The 13,488-nt window shown below is 37.2% G+C and overlaps 1 protein-coding gene across 1 annotated transcript in view; it reads right to left on the bottom strand.

Annotated features, from left to right (window-relative positions):
- The window catches only part of LOC131044029 (guanosine deaminase), a 106,675-nt gene extending 97,394 nt beyond the window's left edge, over positions 1 to 9,281 (bottom strand). The window contains exons 1-2 of the mRNA XM_057977297.2: positions 8,831 to 9,281; positions 8,634 to 8,694 (exon numbers count right to left, since the gene is read on the bottom strand). Coding sequence (XP_057833280.1) covers positions 8,634 to 8,649 — 16 coding nt within the window. The 5' untranslated portion in view covers positions 8,650 to 8,694; positions 8,831 to 9,281. The remainder of the gene's footprint in view (positions 1 to 8,633; positions 8,695 to 8,830) is intronic.
- Between the last annotated feature and the right edge of the window lie 4,207 nt (positions 9,282 to 13,488).

Below are 13,488 nucleotides of genomic sequence, written 5' to 3'. Positions count from 1 at the left end.
ACTCCAGATGAAAGAAGTTCTTTTCGAGGATATCAGCACCAAATGTAATCAAGTTGAAGGTGTCATCCATCCAATTCAGGATAAGGTGTTTGAAGTGTTATGTGCCATTCTTGGCAGGAGGATCGAAGTTGAGACGGATGTAGACCTTCAAGAGCTGGAAGAGAGAGTCAAGGTCATCTTTTGCAAAGATGAGAATGTCATCACAGATGAGCAACGAGATCTAATGTTCACTACTATGCTCCTGATTGAGAAGATCAAAGAACTCGAACCTGGATGGGAAGCTGCTCTTCTCACTGCCTTTGATCAGGTTATCTACTTGGAGGAGCGAATGAGGAATCTTCCCGAGATTCCTATTGCTGAGATTGAAGGAATTGTGTCTCGATTCGTTGCATATGCTAAGAAAGAACATTGGAAGGGGAATAAGGTTCTAGAAGAAAGGTTGTTATAGAGTGATGTGGCATCTTAATTATCATTTGTCTATGTTTCCTCGACTTTTGTGCCAATTAAATATTTGGCTATGCATTTAATAATGTTCAACTAAAAAGGGAACTTTTTGTAACAAACCCTAATTAGGGTTTAGGTGTCAGAATCTCAGCTGTTGATCTTCTTTTGATCTGGGCCGTTCATTGTAATTGAGGATGCTATATATACCCTCACTCATTTTCATTTTGTCATTAGATGATTAGAGATTAGATATCAAGGAGATAGATAGTTAGAGCTTTGGAGAGAAGAAAGTTATTTTGTAGCAAGATTGAGTAGTGAAGAAAGAATTTCAAACAATTGTTGTCTATTTTGGCTTTGAGATCAATAAAATATTGAAGTTATGGTGTTTTATTGCAATTCTTGTGGCTATCTTCATGGTTGTTTACTTTCTTGAATCATTCTCAGTCGAAGTAGTATTTAAGTTTGAAGGACTAAGTGTTGTGCTTGATCTTTGGTGAGATTCACGTTCCAAACCACTAGCTTCTTACTGATTGTGAGGACGCCTTGCGTGGTCAACTGGAGATATTTAGATTGCTTGAAACCTTCGGTCATTATTGAACTATTGATATGTATCTTTATGGTAGTATCTATAATTCTTGATGATTTGAAAATCATTAATCACCTTAGAAGATCGCATCAATTCCAGTAGAGTTGTAATTCCTTGGCAATACTGAAATTGGTAGAATCTACCAAGTCTAGCCTACATTGAGTCATTCTTAGGATTAGATTAGAATTTATCTCTTGAAAACCCTATCTTTTGATCTTTTTTGAGAACCTGTTAGCTTTAGGAAAATCTTGTTCCTGCAGATCGAAAACGTAAGGCCCCTTGAAGAAACAGCATTTACAACGACCACTGGTGCTTATCCACACGTAGAGATCCTACATCGAAGAACCTTGAAATCACCTTGATTGATCCTTTTTTGCGATATCTTCAGCATTCAGAGGCTTTACTCAAGAGAGGATAAGGTACCCTTGTATTTTATTCTGTGTTTGATAGTGTACAAAATACACGTCAACACTTACCCAAAGCGGTCTCTTTTTGCTCACAGTAATATCTCTAGGCCCATCAGTAGGATCCATAGGCTCACTGGATCATCATGCACTTCAGGTTCTGTAGACTCCCTCTGAATCTCAAGACCATGATCAATGTCCATATCTTGGGGGTCCTCATGAACTTCATCATCAATCTCCATGCATGAACCTGTGGATTTTCTGAATGCAACATCTTCCTCAAATGTAACATCTCTGCTAACCTCTATATACCTCTAACCTGGAATGTAGATTATGTAGGCTTTGGAAGTTCCGTTCTAGCCCACAAATATATTAGAATAATATCTTTCTCTTTGTGTTATTAATGGTTATTTAAGTTGTTTCTAATTTCGCCTCTAGTTAACAATTGTTTCTTTTAGAAACATCGTCTTTGTAACTCTATTTTAAGGAGCTTTGTCTCCTTGATTAATTGAACAACATCGATTCTTTGAAATCCATATGCTTTTGCATCTGTATTATGGTATCAGAGCAAAGATAACTTTTGAGATTTTTAGCTATTCTTAAAAAAAATCGAAAGGATTTTTTTAGGAAAAATTTCAAAAGTTTTTCGAAGTGGTTTGCTTCCAGTTCGTGGATTTTTTGCTGCAAATTGCGTCGCTTGTCTTTGCCCTCGATCCGCGTCTATCTACATGTATTTTTGCTCGATCTAGATCATTCATGGTCGCCTAGGTTTCTGCAATTTTCGACTAGGGTTTTGACCCTTCAATTCAAGTCGAAATTTTATTTTGGTTGCAGATTCTTGGTGGGTTTTTTGAGACCTCAATTGGGTTGTTGTCAAATTTTTCTGGGGGCATCGTTTTCCATGACTTGGTTTTTGAGCCGTCAGATCTGCATTTTGATTTCATATTCTTGGTGGGTTTTTCGAGAGCTTTTTGGGGTTGGTCTCAGATTTTTCTAGGTGTCTCATTCTTTGTGCCTCGAAATTTGTGTCAGCGAAGTTGCGTTGGAATTTGTGCCTGTACTATTCTCAATGCATTGATCTTCGTACCTTGGGTTTTGTGCATTCAACATCTTCTCAGTATGTCGTTTTTCGTTCCTCGAAAAGTGTGAAGATGGCTTATGGGCATCGATGTTTGTTTCAGTTTTTAATATTTTTTTACCTAAAAAAATTCTAGTGGGTTTAATATTTTTTTGCCTTAAAAAAATATGTGGGTTTTAAAAATTGTCCTCATAAATTATCTATAGGTTTTTAAATATTTTATCCCTAAAAAAAAGGGAGGGTTTATGATTTTTTCCTCAAAAATTGTACTTTGTTGCAGTTTGTTTTTAGTCGCACCTGGAGTTGTTGTGCGAACATCTACACTAGTATCTTGTTTGCAGTCTATTTTCGGGCATCTTGCTCATTTGCAATAGTTTAGAGGGTTTGCCGATTTTTTCCTCAAAATCATGACAGTTGTTCTTGGTGTGTCTCTAGTTACAGGGAGGAACAGTTCTCCAACATCAGGTTGGACGATTGGTCACAATTGTCCTAGAGGCTTCTGCCCATAGAAAAGTCAGAAGGTCTTGATCATGGATCATGGCTTTTGCAGCTTCAACAATAGATCTGTTCTTTCTTTCTGCAACCCCATTTTGCTGAGGGTTGTAGGGAACACAAAACTCCCTCTTGATCGCTCCCTGCCTCAATACAAAAATCATGAAAGCTACCCGAGGTGTATTCACCTCCATTGTCAGACCTTAACAATTTATTCTTTTTCCAAATAAGTTTTCTACTAAAGCCTTGAACTCTTTGAATCTACCTAGGACTTCATCAAATTCTTTAGATCTTAAGAAATAAATCCAAGTCTTCCTAGAGTAGTCATCTATGAAAGTTACATAATACAAAAATCCACTTGGAGATGCAGTAGACATAGGTCCACATAAATCAGAATGTACAAGAGCTAATATTTCCTTTGACCTACTTTCACTACTATGAAATGGATTCTTAGTGTTTTTACCCATAGCACAACCTTTACATGTATCATCATGAACATGACTAAGTTTAGGCATACCTTTAACCATCTTCTCCAAGGTTGGAAGAGCCCGGAAGTGAAGATGTCCAAGTCTTTTATGCCATAGCTCGCTTGAACTGGAGGATTCATGTAGAAGAGCTTGAACCGGACGAATGGAAAGCTTGTACAAACTTTCATATCAATTCCCAATCACATGAGCAAATTTGAAGATGGATTTCTTTGGCCATGCAAGAACTCTTCCTTCTGAAAATGCTACTTGATAACCTTTATCCTCTAAAGCTGAAATGGAGATAAGATTCCTCCTGATTCCCGGCACAAACAAGACATCACTGAGATGAAGAGAGATTCCAGAATCAAGGTTGAGAGAAGTAGCACCGAACCCTCTCACAGAATAGCGTGCATCATCTCCAATGATCACTTAAAGATTAGACTCCCTCTCCACCAAATCTGAAAGATGCTCCCGCTAACCGGTGATGTGTCTAGAAGCTCCACTATCAATCAACTAGGTATCGCTATTTGTGGGAACATTGCTTGACAGGGCTAAAATGAAGAGGAATTCATTAAGGTTTTCTTCTGCTTCCTTCTGATTTGAAACTTCATTAATATTCACCCCTTGTTGCTTCAGCCTTGACAAACAATCTCTTGCGAATTGACCAAACATGTCACATCTAAAGCACCGAATGTGGGAGAGGTCTTTCTTCTTCTTCTTTGCATCAGGAGCAAATTCTGATGTCTGATCTCTATGCCTTTTGAAGTTGCCTTTCTTCCAATTTCCTCCTTTCTTCTTGGTGGACTGAGTGGCAAGAACATGAGTGTCTTCGCCATGAGAGCTTTTGATGATTCCTCTTGCAGCCAATCTTGATTCCTCTTGGCTGCAATCAACACACAGACGATCAAACTTGGGAAATTTGGATCTCCCACTTATGCCTTGAATAAATGGCTCCCAAGAGTGAGGAAGGCCATTCAATGCTAGCATGACAAGGTCCTTGTCCACAACTTCATCTCCAATGGCACTTAGCTGATCTCTCAATTCTGAAATCTTCATGAAGAAGGATATGACTGATTCACCCTTTGCCATCTTGACTTGATGAAGTTGTTGTCTCAAAGCAAGTGCTCTACTTGTGTTGTTGATCTCATACATGCCTTCCAATGCCTTGAACATATCTCTGGCTAAAGACATCTTGGAGATGATAGGAACAAGATGATCTTTCACGGAGTCAATCAGAATCTTCTTGGCTTTGACTGCATTCTTCTTGAACTGAAGTTTCTCTTCTTGATCTTCAGGTTCAGACTGTTCTTTTCCTTGCACGAACTCAAGAAGATCATTTTCTTCGAGGGTAACAAGAATTCTGAATTTCCATGAAGTGAAATTCGAAGCTCCTTCAAGTCTGTCTTCAACTTTCAGACCATACACCATCTTGAATGCTGGAAATTGCGTTTAGAAGGTGAAGTAGGAGTGCTGCTATCACACAATCGAGTCAAACCCACTCTGATACCATGTTAATTTTTAAATCAGATTGATAGCAACAAACAGAAAATAATGCAATAAACACACAAAACACAGCAATACCCTAGGAAAACCTCCCTCTTAGAGGTGAAAAACCCAGCAATTAAGATCTCTGATTATATTAATCAAATCTGAGAATCACTTTACAATTTCGCTTCACTCTTTGAAGCCATAGAAGCAAGTTAGATCATCATATATGTTGTATACACAATCCGAATTCTACGAGGGCATCAGACTGCCAAAGGATGACACAATGCTGTCCAAATTGACTTACAAGTGCAGATGGAAATGCTGGAGAGGAATCTGATCTGCAATCTGATGGTTCGCTTGGCAGAGAAAGGAATTCGCTTGCCAAGAAGTATATTCGTTGATGAGATCGCTGACCAAGGAGTGATGATCGCTGACTAAGAATTGAACTTGCTGACCAAGGAGTGATGATCGCTGACTATGAATTGAACTCGCTGACCAAGGAATGATGATCGCTGACTAAGAATTGAACTCGCTGACCAAGAAAATGAGTTCGCTGATCTGTATATGCTCTGCTGAAGAAGGTATTCACTGATGCTTGAGTAAATGAATGGATGTGTTTGATGCTTGTTTGAACCTTGAATATATATGAGCCTTTGCCTCCTAATACATCCTAGGTCGGCTCACAAGGAGAACAACTAATAATAATATGCTCTTAAATTGGCACCCATTATAGGGTCAGCCCTATTTGCAATTACAAGTTACATTTGCATATCACAAGCTACATCGCCCATTTAGGGCCAGCTTAATTCACAAGTTACATTGCCCATTTAGGGCCAGCTCATATCACAAGTTACATATTGATTTTGCACATTAATGTGACTAAGGCCGATAGGCCAATTAGTCACCCATAGGCTAAGTCTGCCCTAGAAGGAATCCAACCTAGCTACAAACATCAACACAAAAAAGGGGGGACATTACAATTCGCCCCACCCAAGATTGCTTGTCCTCAAGCAATGAACATGGAGTGTTCAAAATGACTTCTAATATGAAATGGCTTTGAAAACACACATGTAATAAACATGTTGGAAACATATCATGCATGAACCAAACAGGAGCATACACATGGATATATGCAAACATGGAGCATACATGTATTGTTAGATTCCTTCTTATTGACTAGAATGGTTCATTGATTTATGTTTACCCTGGAGGATGTCAGGATCAAAGCTCTGATACCCTTTGTAATGTCCCCTACTAGGAGGCTGCCAATTTCCCAATCTTCAACACCCATTACTTAATATTATCGTGCCTTAAATTAATTTATTAAACTATATGACCATATTTATTCTTAATACAATTGATAGTGGCTATATTCAAGCCTCAATTCTTACTTCCTTTCTAATCCTCAACCCCAGATGGGGATTTACTTGTCTAGAGTGCGATGACACCACCTCCATAATTGGGCCCACGTTTCAGGAACATTCGTCCAGACCACCCTTGGGGCTCACCTAATTTGGGATGGTTTACTCCACCTCTCCCTAACAATACCACGCCTCTCCTTATGAGGGGGCAATAGAAATGATTAAGTAATTGGGCTATAAGTACACTAACTTCTAATACATTATGAATAAATATGTAAACAAATGAAATTAAGTATGACTGTCATACATATTGCAGTCTATATTAATATTACTATTAAATTCTGCATAAGAGCATTATCAAGCTTCATATATTAAGCACATCACCATGCATACCACCAAGAACAAGGATGTTATTGCCTGTAACTTAATAACAGTTCTGATTTGATCTGATCGATGGTGATGTCACTGGATGCTTTTGATTCCTTTCCTTACATCTCTCAAAATGAGGGAGGGGTCACACCTCTTCATCATGTATGCCCTTTGCCAAGAGACACACCCTTTCACCATTAGCACCCTTTGAAAGAGTGCAACTCTTCATTATTTCTACCCTTTGAAAGGTCTGATCAATGGTGATTTCACTCAATGGTGATTTCACTGAATGCTTTTGATTCCTTTCCTTACATCTCTCAATATGAGGGAGGGGTCACACCTCTTCATCATGTATGCCCTTTGGCAAGAGACACACCCTTTCACCATTAGCACCCTTTGAAAGAGTGCAACTCTTCATTATTTCTGCCCTTTGAAAGGTACACAACCTTTCACAATCAGATCTGCACTTCTGATTCCCAAATTATCCCCCCTCAAATGAGGTCTCTTCTCCCTTTTATATCTCATGTTTGAGGGAGACAACTTTTCATTTCATGTCTGTTGACCATTCATTAACTTGAATAAATTTTAATTATATTCTTTTATATTTTAATATTTTAATTTCATTATTATTATTTATTATTGAATTCTATTTCAAAGTGGGGACATTACACTTGGTGGTATTTCTGAAACTTTCAGCATATGAGACCTCATGCAATCGACACTATGACATAGATGCAGTTGTATTGGCAGATGCTGAGATTTTAGAGAATACTAAAAAGGATTGTTTGCAGGAAAATGATGGAATAGGCTGTTTCGGTTTTGGAATTTAGGAACACATTGATTTGGGGATCATATATGATCCATCAACTGGTATTTATGTCATGGACTTCTATATGGACCTAGAGTGTCCTGGTTACAGTTTGAGTAAGGAGAAAATTGTTTTACGATTTGAAGTGGAAGATGCTCAGCTGTTAAGTTTTATTAATTCTGACTTGGCGTGGAGAAGATTAATTCGCAGTGTCCTTGAACAGTCTTTGGTGAAGTTAAAATCTTCTCAAGGCTTGGTTGCAGTGTGACATTAGAAGTGGAAATGCAGGGATGTCACTGTTCATAGCTGTACTGGTTCAATTTCAAGTGGGAGATTGATGGGAATGTGAAGTCCAACAGCCACATGACCTTATGTCTTCTCCCAACTCTTCATTTTGATAGTTGTATATTTTTGTATAAATGGATGTGTACAAGTCATGTATGGTGTATTGGTGAAACGGTTAATATAAGATATTTCCCTAGTTTCCCATGGATGTAGGCTTTAATGATGAACCACATAATTCTGCTGTGTTATGTGTTGTTGTGTGTTTGTCTCTAATTTTCTTTCTGCCTTTTTGTGTTATTGATACGCTTTCTCTGCTCGTTTTAATTTAACATGCAGTATCATTGGTTGAAAATATCTGTTGATAGGAAAAAAAATGCGAGATATTACCAAGAGATGAAATATATAAAAACGAGTCTCCAAGGTAGAGAAGGGAAAGTGAAAGGTGGAAGAAAAGTGCTCAACTTGGTATTAATTCATGACTATTGGGAGACAAATGGTATGGTAAATAAGGGAAAGGACCAGGTTTAAGCAGTAAACTTGCCAAGTCACTATGAAAAGTCAAAAGTTATTGTGCACCTAATAAGCATAGTGATCTTCACAAGGTCATAACTTTTAATGAGCTTCTACATTAGATGATTTTAATTCAAAGGTAGAGACTTCAGTAGATACCAAAAGCCGTATGAACTTTTCAAATTATGAAAATGAAATGAAACGAGTACATTAAATCCTCTGTGCCCAAAAACGAATATTGCAGGGCGATACTAAAACTGTGTTTTGATGCAAGATTTCAGTAGAACAAGAATTAATAGCGGGAAGCAACAATAGCAAAACTTAGAATGGAAATAGCTTACCACTTGCCTCTTCCATGTCAACGATTACAATTTGGGAGTCTCTGTTTCAGTTTCTCAAAATCTGCACAGCCAAACAAAAACCACAAGACTTGAATTACTGCATTCACAGCATTGTCTGCCTTCCCACATGCCAAATAATGTGTCGCATTTACCATAAATCCAAAACGTATGCCACTGGTTACAAGAAATATGTTTACCTTAAGCAATCTAAAGAGCACAGAATACAGAATAAAAAGTGGCAATGGCTGTGGCAATAAATGTAGCAAATAATATAAGGCCAGGAAAGAAGGGAAGGAAAAGCGAAGACGGCTAAAAGGAATCGGTTCCGTCCCCCCTCTGTATGCTAAGAAATGTGGCGTGCAAGAATCGGTTGTGTCCCCCCTCTGTTTGCTAAGAAATGTGGCGTGCAAGAATCGGTTCCGTTATACCGGATCTCAAAATATAGTTCAATCTGATTGAATGGAGAGCTGTGAGAGGCGTGCAACATGTGTGGTAGAGAGGGGACGGTGGATTCCTTTACGGCTTCCCCTGAATTATTCGAGGCCTGGATTTTGATTCAGCTCCCCCCAGCTATAGTACTCCCATCGCCAATGTAAACGCTGCATACATATAATAAACATCAACGTCAATTGCCAACTGCTCTAAGCAATGCAATTGACGCTAAAGGAACCTGCCATTCACTGATGATGTAGGTTATTTACCCCACCCCCATTTCCAAAACAACGTTACTAATAATACTAATTGTAATTTGGTTTTACATTAGATTATTTTTTCTTGTTATAATGTATCTAATTAAAAGAAATTCATCATGGTGTTTCATCATTTGAATGAGGTTTGTTTGCATTCTTCTAAATAGAGAGGATATATATTATATATATCAAATTGTGTTATAGCAATTTGTTCTTATTAAAGTTTTTTTATTATAATATTTTAATATATTTTTTTTATCATGATGTCTTTATCATCATTTGATGAAGTTTGTTTGAGTTCTTTATATGAAAAAAGATAAATATAAAATTAATTTAATGATTATTTATTTTTAATTCATTTAAATTTGAAAATAGTTTTGTCTATTTTAAACAAATTCATGGCATATCAATTCTAGAGAATTGAGAAAATTTAAATCAATTAAAAATAAGTAATCATTAAAAGAGAAGGAAATCTTCAAATGAGTAGATGGGAAAATTGGACCAACAAGAAAATTATTTGATGGAGTTAATTATGGTCATCTCGGGACTTTTGGTGTTGTTGTGGTTTGTAATGATGTAGTTGTATTGTGGTTTGTAATGATAATGTTTGTTGTAGTTTGTAATGATGAAGACTAGAAGAAATAATTGTTTTTCTATTTTCATTGTAATTATGGGTGCTACCTTAACAAATTATAGGTGCTACCCTGACAAATTATGGGTAAGGGAAAACCTAATGGAACATCATGTGTTCCAATTCAACCACCCATGGTCCAGTGACACTTTTTTTTCTTTTTATTATTTGTCTTATTATTAGATGTATATGTGAACTTCGAAATCCACTTACTAATTATTATAGGATCATACACCATGGTATTCATCAATAAAACAAGTTCAAACGAATTTAGGAATGTTTCATTTGAATATAATGTTTGGGTAAACATTTTGTGATCCACACTTAATATTAAAATTTTAGATGTAATCTCACTCTAGTTTTTAACCAAAACCACTTAGCACTTGAATTGCATCCTTCCAATACTACAAGCTAAGTTTGTTTTATAAGTTTCTTATTTTCCACAAGTTGTGATTCTAAGACAAGTACCAAGTATATACATACATCATAAACAATAATAAAGTTTTGTACTTAGTCTAAATGAAATTGAATGATGACCTGCAACTTCATTAAATTCACACTATCAATGTCATTGATAAATGAAATATTAAATGGAAAAAAAAAATATTATCGATATTTATCAATTCTCAACCATTGATCTAAACCAATCTAATAACTCATTATTCCTTTTAGAGGTTTATGTACCCAATATGTAGCTTCCAAAGTTTAATTATTAGAATTGAATTGTAGTCACCCATCGTCATTCATCGAATGGTAAAAACTATATATATAACATACATACATATATGTATGTATGTATGTATTTATGTGTGTGTGTGTGTGTGTGTGTGTGTAATGATAAGAAATAGTTAATAAAATTGAATAGGTTCTTCCCATGGAGTGTTGGTGTTTTTGTTGGGTCCACCAAGGTTTGAAGCCTTGTTCGGCCATTGTGATCATAGGCTTGTGTCTTCATTGATCCAACATGCTCGTGGGTTTGAACCTCAACTTTCTTTTTTATAAATAAAGAAACAAACTAGGGTGTTGTCCCTTTATACAAACCAACTCGAATGCAGCATCAATCCATCAACAGCAATAGGTAGTCCAAACAAAACTTATCAAAAATAGATATAGACCTTATAATAAAATGAGTTTTTGATAGTAGCCAAGTAAAAAAAACTTAAACAAAAACTAACTAACAGAGCAACAACAAGGAGATAAGGCAAAGAGTTTTCCCCAATCTTTAGTAAGGAACTTGAAGAAATCGTTGTAATTTTCTTCATTATCAACATCTTTTCCTAGGACCTTCTTCTACAGCAAGCACAAAGTAGTAGTTGAGCTATGCATGACTTTAGAGCTAAACCTTGAGACATGCACTGACTTCTTTTCTAAGTCTGCCACCTTCACCTTCAAAGTCTCCAAGTCCACAGCAATGACAAATCACTTTTTGCAGGTGTGGGCCTTCTTGGCAGGGTGTGTCTTCTCAACAGGGAGCTCATCCTCCAATAGGTGGACATCTTCGATCAGGTCCAGGGGCTCTGAGGTACTCTCAGAATGGGCACTAGTAGTATTCTGAGAATCGTTGACATCCTCCTCATCCTCTATCTCCTCCATTTCCTCTGGGTCATCCTCATTGATGTATGTGGCTTCCTTCACTTTTTTCTTACTCGCTAGCCTATTAGACTTGTGGGGGTTAATGTTTCTTGCACCTTTTTTATCCCCCTCACTGTCAATCTTCTTAATGCAAGGGCGAGCCTAGAGTTTGGGTTTTTTGGTCAAGGGGTAAGTTTGTCCTTCTTAGTAGCACTCAAGGGGGTGGCAAAGTGTTTGATTTCACATTGACTGGCAGTAGCAAGGCCAAAGGTAGTTTTAGACACCTTACGGGTAGCCTATCTGGAACTTGTTAGAGTAGAGTAGGAAGTTTTGGTAGCAGTTGCACCAGCCTCGGGGATTCTAAGGCATTTCTTTTGTCTTGTCCCGAGAGTATAGAATGGTGGCAGGTGGTAGGGAATCAAAATGTAAAGGGACATTTGTGACCATAATAGGTTTAGGGGGACATAAGGCAAGGTGGAACTAGTAAAGCCTAAATACGAGGCCTTGATAGAGTGATGCGGGATTCTTATCATATTTTTTAGCAACATCTAGAGCATCCCTTATGGAGGTCTCAAAGGATTTAAGTAGGAAGAAGGAGAAACAAATCAAAGCATTATGGTAGAAATGATTAATCAAGCAAAAATAGTAAAAAAAAGTAGACCTTAAACCTATCGTCTAGAGTGAAAAATTTAATGATCATTAGGCTTACCTAGCACCAAGGAGAAGGGATCTATTCATGGTCGAAACCACCATGTAATTTCACTTACTTTTCACCATCCTTGAAGAACAAGGCAAGGTTGTCATTGTCAATAACACAACTCTTCTTCTTCCAGTTTCTCCCTTTAGTGGGAAGACTAGTAGCCATAGCTATGACATCCTCATTGACCTCAAAGGAAATGGCCCCCATTCTAACTTTACAATTATCCCAGGACATGACGAAATAAATGGATATTTTCATCAAAGACATTCATACTTTCCATAAATTGGGCAACCCCACTCTCAGTGCAAATATGTGAAACAATCTCATTATCCTTGAATTCAAAGTGAAAATTGGGTTCAATTATAACCCTACCACCGCCCATTATCTCAGTAGTTTGCAAAGAGAATTAGTCAAAGAACTCTGTTGAAAAATTCAAAGAGTCATTAGCAGAATAAGGAAAAATTTGGTGAACGTGTAGTAAATATGATACAAGTCGTAGTAATAGAAATTATTACAAGGCACCCTTTGTTTGGGATGCCAAAAGTACCAAAAACAAAGCCAAAAAGGAAATCATGAAAATTGATGATGGCCAGTCTCACCTCAAGGATATAATAGATATGAGAAGGAAATAACTTTTGGATCCACATTAAGATCATAAAAGTACATCTACAATAAATATTAGGAAAGGCCTGCGAAAAGACAAGGCCCTAAGTGGTAACCACCTTGGCAGACACATTGATAGGAATCCAGGTTGACATACAGGGTGAACATGGCCAAAGCTCGATATGAGTAAGGCACCACTAGAAACAAGGGGCCCCGCCTCCAACACCACAATCAAGGTCCATGGGCTAGCTCATCATGGGTAGCATGTTATCATCCATGTCCACCACATATTCCACCCATAATTTAAATTTAATTTTTTTTGTCAATAGCAAACCCAATCATTCTCAATAGTTTTCAAGGCCCGAAGAATAAACCTATAGAAAGGGTATCTCACCATATTAGTCTAGATCACCAAGTCAGAGAGTATATCCAAATTAATGTTATGCCACTAAGCAACCACTAACATCACATAATTATTCCAGCTAAGGCCAAATAAAATTCAAAACCAACCCCAATAGCAATAAATGAAAACAAGATTATTGATATTCCTTATTAATACAGTTGTTAATTGCCCATTCCTTTGAGAGGAGGTTTTGAACCCTAGTAGGGACACATCTGAAGCTCTGTCAGTATCGTAGAGGGCTCGTTAGAAGGCCCAAG

Source organism: Cryptomeria japonica, chromosome 6, assembly GCF_030272615.1.
Source record: "Cryptomeria japonica chromosome 6, Sugi_1.0, whole genome shotgun sequence".
Lineage (NCBI taxonomy): Eukaryota > Viridiplantae > Streptophyta > Pinopsida > Cupressales > Cupressaceae > Cryptomeria > Cryptomeria japonica.
Note: the sequence above shows the minus strand (reverse complement) of the source record. Positions and strands in the feature narration are given on the sequence as shown.